This window comes from Dipodomys spectabilis, unplaced genomic scaffold (genome assembly GCF_019054845.1).
Source record: "Dipodomys spectabilis isolate Male_0828 unplaced genomic scaffold, ASM1905484v1 ptg000282l, whole genome shotgun sequence".
Lineage (NCBI taxonomy): Eukaryota > Metazoa > Chordata > Mammalia > Rodentia > Heteromyidae > Dipodomys > Dipodomys spectabilis.
The window spans coordinates 269150-293902 of NW_024870959.1; the positions used below are offsets into that span (position 1 = coordinate 269150).

At 57.9% G+C, this 24753-nt stretch overlaps 2 protein-coding genes across 3 annotated transcripts; both read left to right on the forward strand.

The window, feature by feature from the left end:
• The first annotated feature begins 1081 nt into the window (after nt 1-1081).
• Nucleotides 1082-8727, forward strand: LOC122126516 (matrix-remodeling-associated protein 5-like). The gene is made up of 4 exons (XM_042701059.1): nt 1082-1445; nt 4040-4745; nt 6235-6541; nt 7261-8727. The coding sequence occupies exons 1-4, from the start codon at nt 1082-1084 to the stop codon at nt 8725-8727; spliced, it is 2844 nt and encodes a 947-aa protein (XP_042556993.1).
• Nucleotides 8314-20841, forward strand: LOC122126523 (arylsulfatase L-like). 2 transcript variants are annotated; one of them, XM_042701061.1, is made up of 12 exons: nt 8314-9373; nt 10344-10504; nt 10753-10799; nt 11478-11639; nt 13382-13503; nt 14516-14638; nt 14992-15415; nt 16132-16268; nt 17396-17530; nt 17620-17782; nt 18767-18888; nt 19588-20841. In XM_042701061.1, exons 3-12 carry the CDS (start codon nt 10768-10770, stop codon nt 19932-19934), a joined length of 1767 nt encoding a protein of 588 aa, XP_042556995.1. In that variant the 5' UTR covers nt 8314-9373; nt 10344-10504; nt 10753-10767; the 3' UTR covers nt 19935-20841. The 2 variants fall into 2 exon arrangements, with proteins under 2 accessions (XP_042556995.1, XP_042556996.1); XM_042701062.1 differs by lacking the exons at nt 8314-9373; nt 10753-10799 and having other exon boundaries at nt 9994-10504.
• Nucleotides 20842-24753: the final 3912 nt, after the last annotated feature.

A 24753-nucleotide genomic window follows, 5' to 3' on the forward strand; every position in this document is an offset into this window, starting at 1 on the left:
TTAAGATGGCAGATTCCAAGATGGCTGATTCAAAAATGGCGGATTCCAAGATGGCGGGTGCCGCTGCGGAAGCGGCTGCGGGGGCGACGCGCGGTGCTGACGTCATTGTTGGTGTGCCAAGCTTGGGCCCGGGCACCGGGGAAGCGTGGCTGTGGCGTCGGCGTCCTGCGGGCGGCCCCGGGCGCGGGCAGCAGCTGCGTCCGCCGCCTCCTCATCTCCCTCCCATCCCGCGTGCTGCCCCCGCCGGCCGCGGGTTCGAGCCTGCCTTGCCACGCCGCCCGCGCCCAACAGTGGCTGCCGAGCACATCCGGCCCGAGCACTGGGCGCGCATCCTGGCGCACGTTCGCGGCCGTGCCACAGGCGACTTCCGGGCCCCGCCCGCCCTGCTTCCGGTCTCCACGGAGACCTCCCCGCTTCCGGCGTCCACACTTCCGGTTTCGACACAAATATCCCCACTTCCGGTCTCTGTGTCTTCCGCCGACCCACTTCTGGTCTCCACTCGGACCTCACCACTTCCGGTCTCCACTCAGACCACCCCATTTCTGGTCTCCACACTGCCGGTTTCCACTTGAACATCACCACTTCCTGTCTTCACTACTTCCGCCTACCCACTTCCGCTCTCCCCACGGACCTCCTCACTTCCAGTCTCCACTCGGACCCCCGCACTTCCTGCTTCCACACTTCCAGTTTCCACTCGAAAATTCCTACTTCCGGTCTCCACTGGGACCACCCCACTTCCGGCTTCCACACTTCCGGTTTTGTCTCGAACATCCCCACTTCTGGGCTCCACTCGCAGATCTACACTTCCGGTCTCCACGCGGAGATCCCCACTTCCGGTCTCCATTCGGACCACCCCACTTCCTGTTTCCCCACTTCCGGTTTCCACTCAGAAATCCCCACTTCCGGCCTCCACTGCTTCGGCCTACCCACTTCCGTTTTTGACTGAGAGATCCCCACTTCCGACTTCCACACCTCCGGTTTCCCCACAGACCTCCCCACTTCCGGTCTCCAGTCAGACCACCCCACTTCCGGTTACCACTCGGAGATCCCCACTTCTGACTTCCACACTTCCGGTCTCCCCATGGACCTCTCCACTTCCGGTTTCGACACAGACATCCCCACTTCCGGCCTCCACCCCTCGAGCATCCACTGCTCCGACCTCTGCACTTCCGTCCTCCTCACTTCCGGCCTCCTTACTTCCGGCTCCCAGGAGGCCTGGCAGCGGCCGCAGGCAGGGGCGACAGCACAAAGCTCACCGTGCCCGGCCGGGCCCCACGGTGAACCCCTTGACCCCGTGGTCACGACCCTGCATGGCCGTGCCCCGGATGTCCTCCCTTCCCATCCTGCGGCTTCCCCCGATGGTGACCCGGGGACCTTTGACCCGCGACCCCCGGCCCCGCCCGCCGTGACCCCGCCCCGTGGCGTCTGGAATGAGCTGGACACGGGTGAGCCTCAGTTTACCCATCTGTCTCCTGCAGGCTCTTGGCGTGGGGGCGGGGGACTGAGGGGAGCCAGATAGGAGGTGGAGGTAAGAGGTCACAGGGAGGATACAATACGGTCAGAGGTCACGGGGAGGTTAGGGGTCACGGGGGGTCAGAGGTCACAAGGAAGCCAGGGGTCACAGTAGGGTCAGCGGTTGCAGAGAGGTCAGAGGTCATGGAGAGGTCACGGGGAGGTGAGAGGCCATGGGCAGGTGAGAAGTGGATGGGAGGTCAAAGGTCATGGGGAACTCAGGGGTCATGGAGAGTTCACGGGGAGGTCTCGGGAGGGTCACTGGGAGGTCAGAGGTCATGGGGAAGCCAGGAGTCACAGGAGGTCAGAGGTCACAGAGTAGTCAGAGGTCATGGAGAGGTCACAGGGAGGTCGGGTCACTGGGAGGGCAGAGGGCATGGACAGGTCAGAGGGCATGGGGAGGGGAGGGGCGAAGTCCTTTACTCTGTCTGTCTGTCTGTTGTCTGTGTTCCTGGCTGTGTGGGGCACAGGATGACTGGGGAGACAAACACACACGCACAGACAGACAGACAGACAGACATAGAGCAGACAGATAGAGGGACGGATGGATAGACAGACAGACAGACAGATAGGTGGATAGACGGATGAATGGACGGATAGACAGAGCCATAGAGAGACAGACAGACAGATGGACAGAAGGACGGATAGACAGGTAGACAGACAGTAGACAGACAGATGGACAGATAGATAGACAGACAGATAGACTGATAGATAGATAGATAAACAAATGGACGGATAGACAGAGCCATAGACAGACAGACAGAGAGATACATGGACAGATGAATGGAGAGACAGACAGACATGGAAACATACATGGTTGGATGGATGGATAGATAGGTAGACAGACAGACAGCTGGATGGATAGATAGACAGACCAATGGACAGATAGACAGACAGAGCCATAGACAAAGAGATAGATGGACAGATGGATGGGTAGACAGACAGACAGACTGATGGATGTATAGACAGATAGGTAGACAGACACCAGACAGACAGATGGATACAGAGACAGGTAGACAGATGGACGGACAGAAGGACGGATAGACAGGTAGACAGATAGTAGATAGATAGAAGGACAGATGGACAGATAGATAGGTAGACAGACAGACAGATAAACCAATGGACAGATAGACAGAGCCATAGAGAGACAGACAGACAGAGAGATACATGGACTGATGGACGGATAAACAGACAGATAGACTGATGGATGATAGACAGAGCCGTAGACAGACAGACACCAGAGACATGGACAGATAGATAGAAAGAGACAGACAGACAGACCGACCAATGGAAGGATGGACAGACAGAGCCATAGAGAGACAGACAGACAGACAGACAGAGAGATACATGGACAGATGGACGGATAGACAGACAGACAGATAGAAACATACATGGTTGGATGGATGGATAGGTAGACAGACAGACAGACAGACAGACAGACAGATAGACAGACAGACAGACAGACCAATGGACGGATAGACAGAGCCATAGAGACAGATAGACAGAAGAATGGATGGAGAGACGAACAGATGGACAGATGAACAGATGGATAGATGGACCAATGGACAGATAGACAGACAGAGGTATACACAGTCAGAGAGACAGATGGACAGATGGATGGATAGACAGACGGGTGGATGGATGGATGGATTGAAAGAGATAACATGGACAGGTGGGTGGGTAGACAGACGGACGGACCGATGGATGTATAGACAGATAGGTAGACAGACACCAGACAGACAGGCAGACAGATAGATAGAGAGACAGGTGGACAGACAGATGGACAGATAGCTAGATGGATGGACCAGTGGACAAATAGACAGAATCATAGATAGACAGAGCAATGGACAGATAGACAAACAGAGCCATAGACAGAGAGAGAGAGAGAGAGAGAGAGATGGACGGAAGGAAGGATACACAGATAGGTAGACAGTAAGACAGTAGATAGATGGATGGACAGATGAATGGACAGACAGATACATGGGTGGACGGAGCGACACAGACACATGGACAGATAGACGGATGGACTGATGGATGGATAGACAGATGGACAGACAGAGAGACAGAGGGACAGACAGATGGACAGACGGAGGGACAGAGAGACAGAGGGACAGACAGATGGACAGAGAAACGGATGGACAGACAGATGGACTGACGGACGGACAAGTAGACAGACGAACAGACAGACTGACAGAGACAGACAGACAGAGGGACAGACAGACATAGACTGACAGACAGATGGATAGACAGACAGACAGAGAGATGGACAGAGAAACGGACGGACAGACAGATGGACAGATGGACGGACAAGTAGATGAACAGACAGACTGACAGAGACAGACAGACAGAGGGACAGACAGACAGACATAGACAGACTGACAGACAGATGGATAGACAGACGGACGGAGATGGACAGCCGGACGGACAGACAGACAGAGGGACAGAGCACTGTCTCCGACCAGCACAGGGGCTCTTATCCAATGCCCTGTCCCTCTGCCCCTCCCTCCGTCCGTCTGTCCATCCCCAGGCGTGGAGCTGACCCCGGCGGCGCCCGACACGCGTGGAACGGACACGAGTGGATCTGACTCTGGCACGATGGACACGCTTGGAAATGTCACGCGTGGATCTGAAACTCACACGATGGTCACACGTGTAAGTATCACTCGTGAAAGGGACACGATCACATCCCTTCCACACTCACCTGATACACATGAAGCGCGCATGCGTGGCTCTGACACACGTGGAAATGTCATGCACGCCTCCCCCGCTCCCCCCGTGCTGCGCGAGGCGCCCACGGAGTTCGTGTCGGCCCACGCGGGCCTCACCCTGCACCTGCCCTGCACAGCCCAGGCCTGGCCCCCTGTGGCCCTGCACTGGCGTCTGCCTGACGGGACCCACGCGAGACCCGTGCATGCGCACACGCACCCTCGACTCAGTGACGTCTACGTCCTCCCCAATGGCACGCTGGTGCTGCGCCGCCTGCAGGCCCCGCGCCATGCCGGTGAGTACGAGTGCGTGGCCGCCAACGCGCTGAGCAGCGCGAGACGCACTGTGCACGTCGAAGTCACGCCCGCGCCCGCGCGTCTCCCCCCCAGCGTCCGACCCCGAGGCCCGCTCGCCATGCGCGTGCCCCACGGCGCTGACCTCACGCTGCACTGCCACGCGCGCGGGGATCCCGCCCCACGCGTGTTCTGGAGGCTGCCAGACGGGCGCCTGGTGGATGCTGGGAGCAGGTGAGTGTGGGAAGTGGGGGGCATCCATCCATCCATTCACCCGTTCATCTACCCATCCATACATCCATCCATCCACTCATCCATCCACCCATCCATCCATCCACCCATCCATCCATCCACCCACCCACCCATCCATCCACCCACCCATCCATCCATTCATCTACCCATCCATCCATCCACCCATCCACCCATCCATCCATCCATCCACCCATCCATTCATCCCTCCATCTACCCACCCATCCACCCATCCATCCATCCCTCCATCCATCCATCCATCCACCCATCCACTCATCCATCCATCCACCCATCCATCCATCCATCCCTCCATCCGTCCACCCATCCACTCATCCATCCACCCACCCATTCATCCACCCACCCATCCATCGATCCACCCATCGATCCATCCATCTACCCATCCATCCACCCATCCATCCATCCACCCATCCATCCACCCATCCATCCATCCACCCATCCATCCACTCATCCATCCACCCATCCATCCATCCATCCATCCACCCATCCATCTATCCACCCATAGTTGGGATAAAGATGATACCCCTTGATAGATAGTTAATTGATAGAGGATGGATTAGACAGATGATGTAGACACAGTAGACCATAGATAACAAATCGATTATCCATTAAATATTGATAGAGATGAGGTGGGGATGGTAGATCCATTAGCAGTGAATAGGTAATTGATAGGTCCTGGCTTGCCAGATCGCAAGGTAGAACCCTAGTGATCGATCATTGATAGATGATCGGTCAGGGATCGATACAAGATGAGTATTGGATGCATATGTCACATGTGCGAATAACTAACATTGGCTTCAAATTTGTCTTCCCTTCCTTATGGTCTTTCCTCCTATTACTTCCTTCCCTCCTTCCTTCCTTCCTTCCCTCCTTTCTTCCTTCCCTTCTTCCTTCCTTCCCTTATTCCTTCCTTCCCTCCTTCCCTTCTTCCTTCCTTCCCTCCGATCCTTCCTTCCTTCCCTCCAAGCTTTCCTTCCTTCCCTCCAATCCTTCCTTCCAATCCTTCCCTCCAACCTCCCCTACATTCCCTCCTTCCCTCCAATCCTTCTATCCTTCCTTCCCTCCAATCCTTCGTTCCTTCCCTCCAATCCTTCCATCCTTCCTTCCCTCCAATCCTTCCTTCCCTCCCTCCAATCCTTCCTTCCTTCCCTCCCTCCAATCCTTCCTTCCTTCCTTCCAATCCTTCCTTCCTTCCTTCCCTCCAATCCTTCCTTACTTCCCTCCAATCCTTCCATCTTTCCTTCCGTCCAATCCTTCCAATCCTTCCCTCCAATCCTTCCTTCCCTCCTTCCTTCCCTACATTCTCTCCTTCCTTCCCTCCAATCCTTCCTTTACCCTTCCCTCCTTCCTTCCCTCCTTCCCTCCTTCTTTCCTTCCTTCCTTCCTTCCTTCCTTCCTTCCTTCCTTCCTTCCTTCCTTCCTTCCTTCCTGCCCTCCCTTCCCCTCCCCTCCCCAGCTCTGACATCCGGGTCCGCGCCTTTTCCAACGGCACGCTCTCCGTGCGTCCGGTGACGTCACGTGATGCGGGGGAGTACGTGTGCGTGGCGCGCAACGCGGCGGGCGACGCGCATGCATGGCTGCGCGTGGAGTTGATGGCTGGGCCAGGTGCCTCCTATCTGCAACCCGGGCTTCCCGTGACCCCCGTGACCCCCGTGACCCAGGACGCCGACCCCAGGGAGGACTGCACTGCCTACCACCGCCTCCAGGTCCCATCCGGTGTCCTGGGAGACCCGGATGTTCGGGTCACGAGGCCTGATGGGAGTGTGGGGAACTGGGACCTGGGGCCTGGGTTAGACCTCGGATGTGTGACCACAGCTGGGGGGCGGGGCCTGGGGCGGGTTCTTCCTCTTCCTCTCAGTCACTTCCGTCTTCCTCTTCCTCTTCATTTCCTGTTTCCTCTTCCTTTCCTTCTTCCTCTTCCTCTCCATCTCTTCCTTCCTCTTCCTCTCACCATCCTTCATCTTCTTCCTTTTCCTCTGCTTCCTCTTCTTCTTTTCCTTCTTCCTCTTCCTTTCCTTCTTCCTCTCATCCCTTCCTGTTCTCTTCCTCTCAATCTCTTCCTTCTTCTTCTTCTTCCTTTCCTTCCTCTTCCTCTTCTCAGTCTCTTCCTTCTTCCTCTTCTTCCTTTCCTTCCTCTTCCTCTTCTTCACATTCTTTTCCTGCTTCCTCTTCCTTTCCTTCCTCTTCCTCTTCTCAGTCTCTTCCTTCTTCCTCTTCTTCACATTCTTTTCCTGCTTCCTCTTCCTTTCCTTCTTCTTCCTCTTCTCCATCTCTTCCTGCTTCCTCTCATGTTTCTTCTTCCTCTTCCTTTCCTTCTTCCTCTTCTTCCTCTTCCTTTCAGCCTCTTCCTTCTTCCTCTTCATTTTCTGTTTCCTCTTCCTCTTCACTTCCTGGTTACTCTTCACTTCCTGGTTCCCCTTCACTTCCTGCTTCACTTCCGGCTTCCTCTTCCTCTCCCACTTCCACCCTGCTGCCCCCTGAGCTCTCCGTCCCCTACGGCGCCCCAGTGACCCTCACGTGCCCAGTGACGCGAGGGTCGCGCGCGGTGACGTGGCTGACGCCGGCCTTGCGCCCCATGGCCTTCACTTCCGGCCCGGAGGACGCCCACTTCCGGGTGCTGCCGGACGGGCGTCTGCGCCTGCGCGGGGTGCGGCGGGCCGACGCAGGCACGTACACGTGCGTGGCGGGGCGGGGCTGGCGCGCCACCGTGCGCCTACACGTGCAGCTGCGGGCGCCGCGCATCCGGGTCACGCCTTACGTCCATGACGACGTGAACGACGACATCCGGGTCTCCCCCGTGGTGCGTCTGCGCGTGCGCTGCCAGGCGGATGGCGTCCCCGAGCCCCGCCTGCTGTGGGAACTTCCGGGTGGGCTGGTACTTCCAGTCCCGTATCGCAGTCGCACGGGGGGAGGGATCAGCGTGGATGCGCGCGGGACGTTGGAAATCCCGGATGTGCGTGCGCTGCACAGCGGTGGCAGCGATGCCGTGGTGTGCGTGGCGCGCAACCCAGCGGGCAAAGCCCGGATGTGGGTGCGGCTGCCGCCATGGTGGGCGCGGGCTCTCCCCCCTGCGGCGTCGGCTCCACCCTCTGAGGCGTTGACTCCGCCTCCTGTTGCGCCGGCTCCGCCCCATCACGCACCTGCCCCGCCATCTTGGGCGCTGACTCCGCCCCCTGGTGCGCTGGCTCCGCCCTCTGAGGCAGCTCCGCCCCCTGGCCCGCCTGCCCCGCCATCTTGGGCGCTGACTGCACCCCCTGACGCACCGACTCTGCCCTTTGAGGCGCTGACTCCACCCCCTGGGGCGGCGCCGGGGGCGGCGCTGCGTGTGGTGCTGGGCGGCAGCTTCCGGCTGCGCTGCCCCACCTCCACGCTTCCGGTGTCCTGGCGCCTGCCCGGGGGGCTGGTGCTGCGTGGGCCGCAGAGGCATGGCCGCTTCACGTTGGGCGCCGACGGCAGCCTGGAGGTGCGCGCCGCCTCCGAGCGCGACCGCGGCGCCTACATCTGCCACGCCCACCCCGGGGCGCCGCCCAGACACGACCCCCGTGTGCCAGAGACCCGGATGTTCAGCTTCATTCCCGCCACTAGGCCGCTGGGTGCCATGGCAGGGCAACGGACTGAGGAGACCCTGATGTGGGGCTTCATTCCCGCCGGTAGGCCGCGGCGTTCGGTTGCCGGGCAACCAAGTGAAGATACCAGGACATTGGGCTCCACCGCAGCGTCTAGGCCTCTGTGTTCGGTTGCCAGGCAACAGACCGAGAAGACCCGGATGTGGGGCTTCATTCCTGCCTTTAGGCCGCTGGGTTCGGTTGCCGGGAAAGCGCGTGAGACCCGGATGTCCGGCTCCAGCAAGACTCCTGGGCCCCAGCCGGAAGATGACTGGATGTGGGGCTCCAAACCTGCATGTGCTGTACAGAAGCTGCAGTCCGACCAGAGGCCACGGAGAGGCTAGGACCCGGATGTGGACTGGGAGGGACCCCGATGTGGACTGGGAAAGACCCAGATGTCACCTATCTCTGGGTCCACTGAGGGGCCAGGACCCAGATGTGAACTGGGAGAAACCCGGATGTCACCTATCTCCGGGTCCACTGAGGGGCCAGGACCCGGATGTGGACTAGAAGGGACCCGGATGTCACTTTCTTCCATGTCCACTGACCCGGATGTGGCATGGAGAAACCGGATGTCACTTTCCTCCAGATGCACTGATGGGTCAGGATCCGGATGTGGACTAGGAGGGACCCGGATGTCACCTTCCTTCATGTCCACTGAGGGGCCAGTACACGGATGTGGACTGGGAGGGACCCGGATGTCTCCCTCATTCGTGTCCACTGACCCAGATGTGGCCTGGGGAACCCGGATGTCACTTATCTCCAGGTCCACTGAAGGGCCAGGACCCGGATGTGGACTGGGGGACCCGGATGTCACCCTCCTCCGTGTCCACTCTCCCGGATGTGGCGTCAGGGACCCAGATGTCACTTATCTCCAGGTCCACTGAGGGGCCAGGACCCGGATGTGGACTGGGGGACCCGGATGTCACCTATCTCCAGGTCCACTGAGGGGCCAGGACCCGGATGTTGCATGGGGAACCCGGATGTTATGTAAGTCCGCGTCCATTAACCCGGATGTGGACTGTGGCAGGGACCCAGATATGTGCTGGGCAGGACCCGGATATCACATCCACAGGCCTGGCTGTGGCGTGTGGAGTCCCGGATGTCATGCTCCTCTCCTTCCACTGACAGGGTCTAGGACCCAGATGTGGTGTGGGGATCCCGGATGTCAGGTCCCTCCACATCCACTGAGGGTCCAGGACCAAGATGTGGAATGGGAACTACCCAGATGTTAGGGACCTCCAGGTCCATGAACCTGGATGTGGGGTGAGTACCCAGATGTTAGGGACCTCCAGGTCCATGAACCTGGATGTGGGGTGAGTACCCAGATGTTAGGGACCTCCAGGTCCGTGAACCCGTATGTGGGGTCGGTACCCAGATGTTAGGCATCTCCAGGTACGGGAACCCAGATGTGGAGGCGAGTACCAGGATGTTACTTAACTCCAGGTCCACTGGCAGGCGCCAGGACCCGGATGTGAGGGGTTTGGACCCGGATGTGAGGGTTGGGACCCAGATGTGAGGGGTTGAGACCCAGATGTGAGAGGTGGAACCCAGATGTGGGCGGAGCGGGCACTCCACACCTTGGCCCCGGGCTCCAGCTGTGCTTTGGCCGTTGGGGTCCTTTCCCAGACTCGGAGGCAATAAAGCAGCCATGCTGCTTCTGGATGGAATTCTTCCTCACTTCCGCCCCCCAGCGCAGGCCAAGCCCTCCTGAGTCCCTCACTTCCTCCCCAGCCCAGGCCACACCCTCCTGAGCTCTGGCACGCCCTACTGAGCACAGGCCACGCCCCCTGGGCACAGGCCACGCTCCCTGACGGTCCTGACTCTTATTGCAGCCCTCCATGTAGTTCTCGAGGTTTCCCTCCTCCCCTTCCTCCTGCCTCTGCCAGGCCTGGCAATTTCTTGGCGCCCAGCCCAGCAACTCCAGGCTTTTCCCTTTCTTCCCTGCCTTCCCCTTCAGCACCACATCCTGTTCCTTTCCAAGGAACAAGGGGACTTTTATTTTGGAGGGGGGTTGTGGAGTTCTGGCTGCTGGAGTGACGTGGACATTTGACCCCTGCGAGCTTCCTGGCTGGCAGGGAGAGCAGCAGGCCCAGGCGCTGATGGCAGAGAACTGTGGATGTGAGTTCGTCCTCTGGGGAACACGGGGAGAGGTGTGGGGACCCGGGGTGGGGGGGCTTCGATTGCTTTTTGGAGCCCCCCCGGATGTCCCACCATGCCCTGGGGTGGGGGCTGCAGGGCCCTGCCACAAGCCTGGAAAGACAAGGTGAGGGGCTGATGTACTGTTGGGGGCAACAGCAGCCTGGCCCTGGGGTGGCCGGATGTTCCTCAGCTCTTCCCCACTTCCTGCTTCCGGCCTTCTCTTCCAGGAAACGGGGAGCATCATGGGAAGGATGCGATCCTGGGCGCCATGTTGGTCAGGAGAGGGCCTGGAGGGAGGGGGAGTCCTCCCATCCCTCCTCCCATCCACCCATCCATCCATCCACCCATCCATCCACCCATCCATCCACCCAACCATCCATCCACCCACCCATCCATCCATCCATCCACCCATCCACCTATTCATCCACCCATCCATCCACCCATCCATCCACCCATCCACCTATTCATCCATCCATCCATCCATCCACCCACCCATCCATCCATCCACCCATCCATCCATTCATCCATCCACCCACCCATCCATCCATACACCCACCCACCCATCCATCCATCCACCCATCCATCCATCCACCCACCCATCCATCCATCCACCCATCCCCCCATCCATCCATCTACCCATCCACCCATCCATCCATCCACTCATCCACCCATCCACTCATCCATCCAACCATCCATCCATCCACCCATCCATTCACCCATCCATCCATCCATCCATCCACCCATCCACCTATCCATCCAACCATCCATCCATCCACCCATCCATTCACCCATCCATCCATCCATCCACCCATCCACCTATCCATCCAACCATCCATCCATCCACCCATCCATTCACCCATCCATCCATCCATCCACCCATCCACCTATCCATCCATCCATCCACCCATCCATCCACCCATCCACCCCTCCTCCTCCTCTCTCTCCTCCTCAGGTCGCACAGCAGCTGCGCAGCCCCACCCCTCGCCTTCCTCCTCCTCCTCCTCCCCCCTGGCCCCTGTGCAGGCCCCGCCCCCTCGCGCCCCAACTTCCTGCTGCTCTTGGCCGACGACCTGGGCCTGGGCGACCTGGGCAGCTTCGGGAACCGCAGCCTGCGGTGAGCAGAGGGGGAGGCCCGGATGTAGGGCCTTAGTTACCCGGATGTGGGAGCTCAGATCCCTGGATGTTCCACCAGGAGAACTGTATAGACATCTAGTAACTCAGTTCCCCGGATGTTGGATGTTAGTATCGTGGATGTTGGATATCAAATCCCCGGATGTTGGATCTTAGTGCCACGGATGTTGGATATCAGGTCTCCGGATGTTACATGTTAGTACCCCGGATTTGAAGACCAGGTCCCCGGATGTTGGAGACCAGGTCCCCGGATGTTGGATCTTAATGCCCCGGATGTTGGATATCAGGTCCCCGGATGTTAAATCTTAATACCCCGGATGTGGGAAATCAGGTTCCCGGATGTTGGACTTCAGTTCCCTGGATGTTGGATGTTAGTACCCCGGATGTTGGAGACTAGGTCCCCGGATGTTGGATGTTAGTGCCCTGGATGTTGGATATCAGGTCCCTGGATGTTAAATCTTAGTACCCCGGATGTGGGAGATTATGTCCCCAGATATTGGACTTCAGTGCCCCAGATGTAGGAGCTCAGGTCCCCAGATGTTGGAGGTTAGTGCTCCGAATGTGGGAGCTCAGGTCCCCGGATGTTAGCTATTAGTACCCTGGATGTTGTAGCTCAGTGCCCCGGATGTTGGATCTTATTCCTCTGGATGTAGGAGCCCAGGTGCCTGGATGTTAGATCTTAGTGTCCTGGATGTTGGATATCAGGTCCCCGATGTTAGATGTTAGTACCCCGGATGTTGGATATCAGATCCTCGGATGTTGGATATCAGATCCTCGGATGTGGGATGTTAGTGCCCTGGATGTTGAAGGACAGGTCCACGGATGTTAGATCTTAATGCCCCGGATGTGGGAAATCAGGTTCCCGGATGTTAGATGTTAGTGCTCCGGATGTTGGAGATCAGGTCCCCGATGTTGGAGATCAGGTCCCCGGATGTTGAATCTTACTGCCCTGGATGTTGGATATCAGGTCCCCGGATGTTACATGTTAGTACCCCAGATGTTAGAGCTCAGTTCCCCGGATGTTCCACCAGGAGAACTGTATAGACATCTAGTGGACCTCAGGTCCCCGGATGTTGGATGTTAGGTCCCCGGATGTTGGAGTTCAATTCCCAGGATGTTAGATCTCAGTTCCCTGAATGTTGAAGATCAGGTCCCCGGATGTTGGATATCAGATCCCTGGATGTGGGATGTTAGTGCCCCGGATGTTGGAGATCAGGTCCTCGGATGTTAAATCTTAGTATAACCCAGATGTGGGAAATCAGGTTCCCAGATGTTAGATGTTAGTACCCCAGATGTTGGAGATCAGGCCCCCGGATGTTGGATATCAGATCCCTGGATGTTGGATCTTAGTGTCCCAGATGTTGGAGACCAGGTACCCAGATGTTTGAGCTCAGGTCCCAGAGGTTGGATCTTAGTTGTCCGGATGTAGGCCCTCAGGTCCCCGGATGTTGGGCCTTAGATCCCCGGATGTAGGAGTCCAGTCCACAGATATAGATCTTAGTACCCTGGATGTGGGATCTCAGGGCCCCAGATGTTGGACCTTAGATCCCAGGATGTTGGACCTCAGGTCCCCAGATGTTGGATCTTAGATCCCCGGATGTGGGATCTCAGGGCCCTGGATGTTGGAGTTCAGCTCCTGGGATGTTGTGCATTAGATCCCCGGATGTTAGACCCCAGGTCCCCGTATGTTCTAGGCTGTGACTCAGTTTTCCTCTCCCCCCACAGCACCCCGCACCTGGACGGCCTGGCCCGGGACGGCGTGCGGCTGACCCAGCACCTGGCGGCAGCGTCCGTCTGCAGCCCGAGCCGTGCGGCCTTCCTGACGGGACGCTACCCTGTGCGCCTGGGTCGGTATGGGGGGGTGGGACATTTGGGGAATGGAGGGGGCGGTGGGGGGGAGGTGGGGGCGGGACATCCGGGGATCTGAGAGCCAACATCCGGGGTACTAAGATCCAACATCCATGGACCTGATATCCAACATCTGGGGATCTGAGACCCAACATCGGGGATCTAAAGCCTAACATCCGGGGAACTGAGCACCAACATCCAGGGCACTGAGCTCTAACATCCAGGGACTTCATCTCTGACATCCAGTTACTAAGATCCAACATCCGGGGATCTGAGCACCAACATCCGGGGCACTGAACTCTAACATCTGGGGACCTTATCTCTAACATCCATTGTACTAAGATCCAACATCCGGGGATCTGAGGCCTAACATTCTGGGAACTGAACTCCAACATCCTAGGACCTGACATCCACCATCCGGGGTACTAAGATCCAACATCCGGGAACCTAAGCCCCAACATCCAGGGAACAGAGCTCCAACATCTGGGGATCTGAGGGCCAACATACTCGAATCTGAGCTCCAATATCCGGGGTTGTAAGATCCAACATCCAGGGAACTGAGCTACAACATCTGGGTAACTGAAGTCCAACATCTGGGGTCCTGATATCCACCATACAGGGCACTGAACTCCATCATCCGGGGATCTGAGGGCCAACATCCGGGATACTAACATCAAACATCCGGGGACCTGAGGTCCAACATCCAGGGAACTGAGGCTCAACATCTAGGGCACTGAGGTCCATCAGAGGGAGGGGAGGACTACTCTGAGGATCTCAGGTTCAAATTCCTGAGACTCTGGGACTTTCCCCCTGAAACGCCAGGAAACCGGAAGTGATGCCATATTGGTTTCCCCCGGGGGCTCACAGGGCTGGGGTCCTTTCCACCCCGGGTGCGCAGGTCCCAGGCTATCCCAGACACAGCAGGCCTTCCCCCTGAAGGTGCTAGATAGCCCCTCCTGACCCGGGACGCCATCATCACTGACCTAGGGTCCTTCTCCTCTCTCTTGGAAGGCTTGGTGACCACCAACGGGGCGCGCGTGCTGCAGTGGGCAGCCGTGTCGGGCGGGCTGCCCACCTCCGAGATCACCTTCGCCAAGATCCTGCAGGAGCAGGGATATGCCACCGGCCTCATAGGTAAGAAAGAAGTCATCCATCCACCCATCCATCTATCCACCCATCCCCCATCCATCCACCCATCCATCCATCCATCCACCCATCCATCCATCCATCCATCCACCCATCCATCCATCCATCCATCCATCCATCCACCCATCCACCCATCCATCCATCCATCCACTCATCTATCCATCCATCCACCCATCCACCTATTCATCCATCCATCCATCCATCCACCCACCCATTCCCCTATTCATCCATCCATCCATCCATCCACCCACCCATCCACCCACCCAACCATCCACCCACCCATCCATCCACCCATCCATCCACCCATCCATTCACTCATCCATCCATCTCTTCCCCTCCAGGCAAATGGCACCTGGGCCTCAACTGTGAGTCCCCCACTGACCACTGCCACCACCCCCTGAACCACGGGTTTGACTCCTTCTTCGGGGTCCCCTTCACCCTGATGGACTGCCTGCAAGCGGAGCCCTCGGAGAAGCGAGCGCGTCTGCAAGGGCCCCTGGACCTGGGGGCTCAGCTGCTGCTGCTTTCCCTGCTCTGCCTGGCCGCTGGGAAGGTCACGGGCCTGCTGGGCCTGCACTGGGTGCCCTGGGTGCTGGGCCCCGGATGTGGGGCCTTGCTCCTGGCCTGCACCTCCCGCCTCCTGGGTATCTTCATCGTCCATGCTGACTGCTTCCTGATGAGGGATCACCAGGTCGTCCAGCAGCCTCTGAGGTTTGAGGCCAGCGCGGGGCTCTTCTTGCGGGAGGCTGAGGCCTTCATCCACAGGTCAGCCTGGGATCGGGGAGGAGGACCAATTCCATCTACTAGATCTCTATAGTCAACTGGTAGACCTTAGATCCCTGGATGTACATCCAGTAGATCTCTATAGACATCTGGTAGACCTCAGGTCCCTGGATGTTCCATCTAGTAGATCTGTAGAGACATCTGGTAAACCTCAGATCAGACCATGATCGATTATTGGTAGTATTGATCAGATCATGATCGATTATTGGTAATAACTGATCAGATGATGTTCGATTATTGGTAATAACTGATCAGCTCATGTTCAATTATTGGTATTATCGATCAGATGATGTTCGATTATTGGTATTACCGATCACATCACAATCGAATATTGGTATTATTGATCAGATCCTGTTCGATTATTAGTAATATCTGATCAGCTCATGTTCTATTATTGGTCATATCGATCAGATGTTTGATTATTGGTAATAACTGATCAGATCTGTTTGATTATTGGTAATAACTGATCGGATCACGATTTTGGTATTTTTGATCAGATCACTATTGATTATTGGTATTATCGATCAGATCATGATCGATTATTGGTATTATCGATCAGATCAGGATCGATTATTGGTAATATCTGATCAGATCAGGATCAATTATCGATCATCTGATCGATTATTGGCAATACCTGATCAGGTCGGTTATCAGTGAGGTTATTGATGGTGGGGGCGGGGTCTGACGTGGATCCGCAGGCACCAGGCCCGCCCCTTCCTCCTCCTCGTCTCCTTCCTCCACGTCCACGTCCCGCTGGTCACCTCACCTGCCTTCCGGGGCCGCAGCGTGCACGGCGCCTACGGCGACAACGTGGAGGAGCTTGACTGGATGGTGGGTGAGTGCGGGGGGGCAGGAACTGAGGCATGGTGCGTGGGATGGGGGAAACAGAGGCACGGGGGTGGGGTGAGCAGGATAGGGAAACTGAGGCATGGGGACGGGGTGAGCGGGATGGGGAAACTGAGGCACAGGGGTGGGGTGAGTGGGTTGGGGGAAACTGAGGCACAGAGATGGGGTGAGCGGGATGGGGGAAACTGAGGCATGGGAACGGGGTCAATGGGTTGGGGTAAACTGAGGCACGGTGCATTTGGGTAAACTGAGGCACGGGGACGGGGTCAGTGTGTTGGGGATAAACTGAGGCATGGGGTTTGGGTAAACTGAGGCACGGTGCACTTGGGTAAACTGAGGCACGGTGCATGTTGGGTAAACTGAAGCACGGTGCATGTTCAGGGTGAACTGAGGCACGGCGCATTTGGGTAAACTGAGGTACGGTGGATGTGGGTAAACTGAGGCCCGAGTATAGGGGTAAACTGAGGCACGGTGCATGTTGGGTAAACTGAGTCACTGGGTATTGGGGTAAACTGAGGCACGGTGTATTTGGGTAAACTGAGGCATGGTGCATGTTGGGTAAACTGAGTCACTGGGCATGTTGGGTAAACTGAGACATGGTGCATGTTGGGTAAACTGAGGCACGGGGACGAGGTGAGTGGGTTGAGTAAACTGAGGCACCGGGATGGGAGTAAACTGAGGCACGGGGACGGGGTCAGCGGGTTGGGGTAAACTGAGGCACGGTGCATTTGGGTAAATAGGCACGGTGCACTTGGGTAAACTGAGGCCCAAATATAGGGGTAAACTGAGGCACGGTGCATGTTTAGGGTAAACTGAGGCACGGTGCACTTGGGTAAACTGAGGCAAAGTGCATTTGGGTAAACTGAGGCACAGTGCATGTTGGGGGTAAACTGAGGCACAGTGCATTTGGGTAAACTGAGGCCCGGTGAGCGTTGGGGGTAAACTGAGGCACGGTGGGTGCCTGTTGGGTAAACTAAGTCACTGGGCATTGAGGATAAACTGAAGCACGATGGAAATTTGTAAACTGAGTCATGATGCATGTTGGGTAAACTGAGGCACGGTGGATGCTGGGGGTAAACTGAGGCACGGACCCATTTTCCCCCCCCCCTCCCGCAGGGCGACTGCTGGCAGCGCTGGACGGTGCGGGGCTGGGGCGCCGCACCCTCGTCTACTTCACGTCGGACCACGGTGCCTCACTGGAGGCCCGGGCTGGGGGCGCCCGCCTCGGGGGTTCCAACGGCGTGCACCGAGGCGAGGGGGAAACTGAGGCAGGGTGGGCGGGGCCTCCCACACAGCCCGACCCCGCCCCTTGACCTTTGCCCTCCGCCCCCCCCTTGCAGGTGGCAAAGGCATGGGCGGCTGGGAGGGCAGCATCCGGGTCCCTGGGCTGGTGCGCTGGCCCGGGAAACTGCCCGCAGGGCGCCTGGTGCCTGAGCCCACCAGCCTCATGGACCTGTTCCCCACCGTGGTGCTCCTGGCCGGGGGCTGGGTTCCGGCGGACAGGTAGGAGTTCGCCTGCCTGGGTCCCCACGGGGTGGAGGAGAAGGGGGGTCATCCGGGGCCTCGGGGATCCCGAGGGGGGGAGGCTGAGGCCTGCACATCCGGGTCTCTGGTTGCTCAGAAGCCTGCACATCTGGGTCTTTGAGGGCTCAGACCTGCACATCCGGGTCTCTGGGGGCTCAGGAGCCTGCACATCCGGGTCTCTAAGACCCAAGACCCGGGGCTCAGGCCTTGACATCCGGGTCTCTGGGGGCTCAGAAGCCTTTACATCCGGGTAACTAAGGGCTCAGGCCTGCAAATCTGGACCTCTGAGCACTCAGAAGCCTGGACATCTGGTTCTCTGAGGACTCAGGCCTTCATATCCGGGTCTCTAAGGCATCAGGGCTGCACATCCAGGTCTCTGAGTACCTAGGCCCAGGTCTCAGGCCTGGACATCCGGGTCTCTGAGGGCTCAGGCCTGCACATCTGGGTCTCTGAGGGCTCAGGCCTGCACATCCGGGACTCTGGGATCTCAGGCCTGCACATCCGGGTCTCTGGGGGCTCAGAAGCATGGACATCCGGGTCTCTGAGCGCTCAGAAGCTTGGATATCTGGGTCTCTGAGGCCTCAGGCCTGCACATCCAGGTCTCTAAGACCAGAGGCCTGGGTCTTAGACCTGCACATCCGGGTCTCTGGGGGCTCAGAAACCTGGACATCTGGGTCTCTGGGATTTCTGGCCTGCACATCCGGGCCTCTGAGCGCTCAGAAGACTGCACATCCGGGTCTCTGAGTGTTCAGGAGCCTGGACATCCGGGTCTTGAAGGCCTCAGAAGCCTGCACATCCAGGTCTCTGAGGGCTCAGAAGCCTGCACATCCGGGTCTCTAAAGGCTCAAGCCTTGACATCCAGGTCTCTGGGATCTCTGGCCTGCACATCCGGGTTTCTGGGGGCTCTGGCCTGCACATCCGGGTCTCTGAGTGCCCAGAAGCCTGCACATCCGGGTCCCGCAGGGAGGTGGACGGCCGGGACCTGATGCCCGCGCTGCTGGGGACGGCGCAGGCCGCAGGCCACGACTTCCTGCTGCACTACTGCGAGGCCCGGCTGCACGCCGTGCGCTGGTTCGACCGCCCAAGTGAGTGCCTCGACCTCAGTTGGGCCCTGGGGCGGGGGAGGGAGCTGCATGCATGCGCGCAGGGACCCGGATGCAAGACCTGGGGGTGGGAGACCCGGATGTGGGAATCCCGGGATGTGAGGACCTGGATGGAAGTCATGAGATGGGAATCCCCGGATGTGAAGTCCCCGATGGGAATTCCCGGATGTGAGGTACTGGATGAGAATCCCTGGATGTGAGGCCCTGGATGTGAGATCCCGGATGTGAGGCCTCGGATGGGAATCCCCGGATGTGAGGCCCCGGATGTGAGGTCCCAAATGGGAATCCCTGGATGTGAGGTCCCAGATGAGAATCCCCGGATGTGAGTCCCCGGATGTGAGGTCCCACATGTGAATGCCCGGATGTGGCCCCCCCGGATGTGAAGCCCCAGATGTGAATCCCCAGATGTGAAGCCCCAGATGTAAGGTTCTGGATGTGAGGTTCCGGATGTGAATTCCCGGATGTGAGGTCCTGCATGTGAATCCCCGGATGTGAGGTCCTAGATGGGAATCCCCGGATGTGAATACCCAGATGTGAAGTCCTGAATGGGAATCCCTGGATGTAAGGTCTTGCATGTGAATGCCCGGATGCGAATCCCTGGATGTGATGTCCTGGATGTGAATTCCCGGATGGGAATCCCCGGATGTGAGGCCCTGGATGTTACTCCCCCACCCCCCGCAGGCCACACGGTGTGGAAGCTGCACTTCGCCACTCCACGCTTCGACCTGCCGGGCTCGGGCACCTGCCTCGGTTTCCCTGCCTGCGCCTGCTCGGGGCGGCGAATGACCCGCCACCGGCGGCCACTGCTCTTTGACCTGACGGCGGACCCAGGGGAGACTCGCCCGCTGCAGGGCCCGATGGCGACGCGCAGGCGCGTGGAGGCCGCGGTGGCCCGGATGATGCGCATGCGCCGCCCCCTCGCGGCCCCGCCCCTCGCCCCTGCACACAACACCTGGAGCCCGCGCCTGCAGCCCTGCTGCTCGCCCGGACCGCTCTGTGCCTGCGACCACCTGATCCCCGACCTCTGACCCCGACCCGACCCCCAACCACCAACTTCCCTGGGGCTATGGCAGATCCTGGCCTGCGCCTCTCACATCCGGGGACTCACATCCGGGTATTAAACATCTGGGTATACTCAAATACAGAAATTCCCACATCCGGGGATTCCCACATACAGACTCTCACATCCGGGGATTCCTACATCCGGGGATTCCTACATCCGGGGATTCTCACATCCGGGGATTCTCACTTCTGGTGACACATCCGGGGATTCCCGGGGATGTATTTACACATCTGGGGAATCCTACATCCGGGGACTTTTACATCCGAGGATTCTCACATCCAGAGACTCTCACATCCGGGGATTCCTACATACAGACTCTCACATCCAGAGATTCTCACATCCGGGGAGTCTCACATCCGGAAATTCTCACATCCAGAGATTCTCCCATCCAGAGATTCCCACATCCGGGGATTCTCATATCCGGGGATTCCCACATCCGGGGATTCTCAGACCAGGGAATTCCCACATCTGGGGAAATCTCACACCCGGGGATTCCCACATCTGGGGATTCTCGCATCCAGGGATTCTCACATCTGGGGATTCCCACAGCCGGGGATTCTCACATCCGGGGATTCCCACATCTAGAGATTCCTACATCCGGGGATTGTCACATCCAGGGACTTTTACATCCAGAGACTTTCACATGCGGGGATTCTCACATCTGGGGAACTCTTACATCCGGGGATTTTCACATTCAGAGAGTCTCACATCTGGGGATTCTCAGACCCAGGGATTCCCACATCCGGGGACTCTCACATCCTGAGCCTCTCATCCTGGACCTCCACCTTGGTCCTCCCATCCGGGGCCTTTTCCCAGCCTCCCATCCAGGGCCCTCTCACATCCGGGCCTATGTCCTCTAACTTCTCACACAATAAAACCTCGTGAGCACCGCACCGCACGGCAGGGTCAGGGGTCACCGGGGTCAGAAGCCGGGCACTGGTCCTGCCTTCCATTTCAGGTCATTTCCTGTTGATGCTAGGATACAGGGCTGGTCCCCCCTTCCATTTCAGGCCACTTCTGGTCGTTGCTAGGGTATAGGACTAGTCTCACCTTCCATTTCAGGTCATTTCCAGTCATTGCTAGGGTATAGGACTACTCCCACCTTCCACTTCAGGTCATTTCCGGTCATTGCTAAGGTATAGGACTAGTCCCACTTTCCATTTCAGGCCACTTCTGGTCATTGCTAGGGTATAGGACTGGTCCCGCCTTCCATTTCAGAACATTTCCGGTCGTAATACAGGGCTGGTCCCACCTTCCATTTCAGGTCATGTCCGGTGGTTGCTAGGGTATTGGACTAGTCCCGCCTTCCATTTCAGGCCATTTCCGGTGGTTGCTAGGGTATTGGACTAATCCAACCTTCCATTTCAGACCATTTCCAGTGGGTTGCTAGGATACAGGCTTGGTCTTGCCCTCCTCTAGGACATCCCACCACCTAGATTCACACCTGATTGGCCTATTCCATGAAAGCCCTGCCCTCACTTTCCTAATTCACTTGTCATTGGTCCAGCTGTAAGACATGCCCTTTAGCCCCCCCACAAATCCAACTCGCTGCTGATTGGACCTCACACGACAGTCCTGCCCCTAACTACCTGAACTCGGATTCAGATTGGCCCAGCGGGAGAAGTGGGGTACCCGGATGTTGGCCCACTCTAAGGGGGGGCGGTGGTTGGGTGGATGGATGGGTGGATGACCAGGCCTGCGACCTCTTCCCCTTCTGTGCCTGTCCCAGGGGACCCCAATGACCTCTCCAGGGATTGACCCAGATGGGCCTATAGCTCCTTATGGCGGTAGGATAAGTCGAGGTTGGAGGTCTGTGTCTCCCTAGGCCTAGGATGCATTGCACCTGCACGACATCCGGGTCTTCTCTGGAGGGAGGGACCCATTGGCTTCCCCGGGGACTCCTCCAGCCACGCCCCTGCTCTGATTGGCTGACACGCCTGTCTCTCCATCCTTTGGCCCTGCCCAGGGAAGCTGGGGGTCCGGTCCCGCCTCTTCCTTGGGTGATATTGAAAGGCAGGGCATGCTGTCCATCATCCCTGGGTCCCGCCCCCTGCCAAGCCAATAGCTGGAGAGTCGATATGTGTGAAGCCACGCCTCTTCGTGGCTAGCTCTATGAATGCTGTGGGTGCCCATCACCCAGAAGTCCCGCCCACTAGTGAATGTATGGGCTCAGGGGCTGTCCTTCACTTCCAGGTCCCGCCTCCTGGCTGTTGGAAGGCCACAGGGGCTGTCTGTCTCTTCCAGGTCCCGCCCTCTGGCTGTTGGAAGGCCATAGAGGCTCTCTGTCACCTCCAGGCCCCGCCCAATGGCTGTTGAAAGGCCACAGGGGCTGTCTGTCTCCTCCAGGTCCCGCCCCCTGGCTGTTGTGTGGACATTTGTCCTGTCTGTCACCTTCAGACCACGCCCCCTTGTTGTATAATCATGTGTCCTATCTGTCATCTTCAGGCCACGCCCCCTTGTATTATCAAGTGTCCTGTCAACTTCAGGCCACGCCCCTTGCAATTAGATGGCGTGACATAAGTGTCCATGAACAGGGACAGGAAGTGCCCCTAGTCAAGACCAGAAGTTCTTGTATACTAGGGACCGGAAGTCCCCATAGTCAAGACCAGAAGTTGTTATATACTAGGGACTGGAAGTCTCCACAGTCAAGACCAGAAGTTCCTACACACTAGGGACTGGAAATGCCCTTCCCATCAGGACCGGAAGTTTCTATATACTAGGGACCGGAAGTCCCCAGTCAGGACCAGAAGTTCCTATATACTAGGGACTGGAAATCTCCACAGTCAAAACCGGAAGTCCCCATAGTCAATACCAGAAGTTCTTATACACTAGATACGGGAAGTTCCTCTACACTAGGGACTGGAAGTGCCCTTCCAATCAGGATGGGAAGTTCCTATACACTAGGGACCGGAAGTGTCCTTCCAATCAGGACCAGAAGTTCCTGTACACTTGGACCGGAAGTCCCCATAGTCAAGACCAGAAGTTATATACTAGGGACTGGAAGTCTCCACAGTGAAGACCGGAAGTTCTTACACACTAGGGACCGGAAGTCCCCATAGTCAGGACTGGAAGTTCCTATACACTAGGGACTGGAAGTCCCCAGTCGGGACCGGAAGTTGTTATATACTAGGGACCGGAAGTTCCCAATCAGGACCGGAAGTTCCGATACTCTGGACCAGAAGTTCACATACTGTCAGGAGCGGAAGTTCTCATGCAGACCGGAAGTCCCAATACACGCCTGGGCCCAGATCAGGAGGGGACCGGAAGTGGGGCGGCTGAGGGGGCGGGACTTACCCTGGAGGGTATCCGTGGATCACGTGTTCGTCACCAGCACCTGGGGTGGAGGGGGAGGAGAGACGCAGCCCTGGGAGCTCAGCCTCCACATCCGGGTCCTCACATCCGGGTCCCTACATCAGGGTACCCACATCCAGGTCCCTACATCTGTGATCCCATGTCTGGGTCCCTACATCCGGGTCTCTACATCCAGGAATCCACACTGGGGTCTCCACATCCGGGTCTCTACATCCAGGTCTCCACACTGGGGTCTCCACATCTGGGTCTCTACATCCAGATCTCCACACTGGGGTCTCCACATCCCGGTCCATAAATCCGGGCCTCCACACTGGGTTCCCTACATCCGGGCCTCTACATCCAGGCCTCTCCATCCCCAGCCTCCACATCCGGGCCTCCCCCCTTCCATGTCCTCACCTCCTGTGCCTGGCGGGGGTTGGGGCTGGGGTGGAGGCTGGCGTCGGGAGGTAGATGTCTGCGGGAAGAGAGCGAGGGAGGATGGAGGCCGGCCTCTCCCCTCCCCTTACCCCCCTCCTTCCCCTGACCCCTGGCTCCCCCTGACCCCCCCTGACCCCGCTCACCTCCTTCCCAACCCGGAGGTCACGGCCTGGGCGGGTCAGGCAGCTGCGGGTACAGCCCTATGTGCCAGGAGTGGGCCGTGCCTCAGTTTCCCCACCCTGGGTGGGCCTGGTGTGTGTGTGGGAGGACCCCACTCATCCGAGATGGGCTTCGGGGTGGGATCTGTGGGCGAAGAGAGAGAGGGTGGTGACCCCTGACCTCCCCTGACCCCCCCAACCCCTGATCCCAAGGCCTCAGGGGGTGGCAAAGGGTCACATGGGATTCAGGCCCACAGCTGGATCAAGGCCCCATGTGAGGCCTAGCGGCCAGGGTGAAGCCATGGGGGGGGAAAGGTGAGAGGTCAGGACTCACCGGGGTCATCCAGGGCGTCGGCGAGGTCAAAGTCGGCCTGGCCTGAGGGGGAAAGAGGACAGTTGTTGGGGACAGACGTATGGATGGGGAGACAGATAGACACAGAAACGAACAGACAGACCGAGAGGATGACACACGGACAGACAGACAGGCAAGGGATGGACAGATGATCAAGACAGGACAGACAGATGGACAGACAGAAGAAGCAGATGGACAGCCAGGTGGACAGACAGACCAAGAGGCAGACAGACAGAGAGGAAGACAGATGGACAGAGAGGAGACAGACAGACAGACACAGGACAGACAGACCCAGACAGAGAGACTGAGAGGCAGATGGACAGACAGACAGACAGACCAAGAGGATGACACATGGACAGATAGACAGACAGACAGAGCCAGAGACAGATGGACAGATAGACAGACAATGAGACAGACAGAGAGGAGATGGACAGACAGAAACATGGACACACACACATGGACAGACAGGGGCCCAGACACAGACTGACCTGCAGACAGACAGAGACAGACAGATGCAGAGACTGAGGGACAGACAGACAAACAAG

Coding starts and splice junctions, on each gene's coding strand:
- LOC122126516 (XM_042701059.1), top strand. CDS start 1,082: ATGGACCTCTCCACTTCCGGTTTCGACACAGACATCCCCACTTCCGGC. Junction 1,446..4,039: donor CTGGAATGAGCTGGACACGG/GTGAGCCTCAGT, acceptor GTCCATCCCCAG/GCGTGGAGCTGACCCCGGCG. Junction 6,542..7,260: donor TCACGAGGCCTGATGGGAGT/GTGGGGAACTGG, acceptor CTGCCCCCTGAG/CTCTCCGTCCCCTACGGCGC.
- LOC122126523 (XM_042701061.1), top strand. CDS start 10,768: ATGGGAAGGATGCGATCCTGGGCGCCATGTTG. Junction 16,269..17,395: donor GGAGCTTGACTGGATGGTGG/GTGAGTGCGGGG, acceptor CCCCTCCCGCAG/GGCGACTGCTGGCAGCGCTG. Junction 17,783..18,766: donor GGCTGGGTTCCGGCGGACAG/GTAGGAGTTCGC, acceptor CGGGTCCCGCAG/GGAGGTGGACGGCCGGGACC.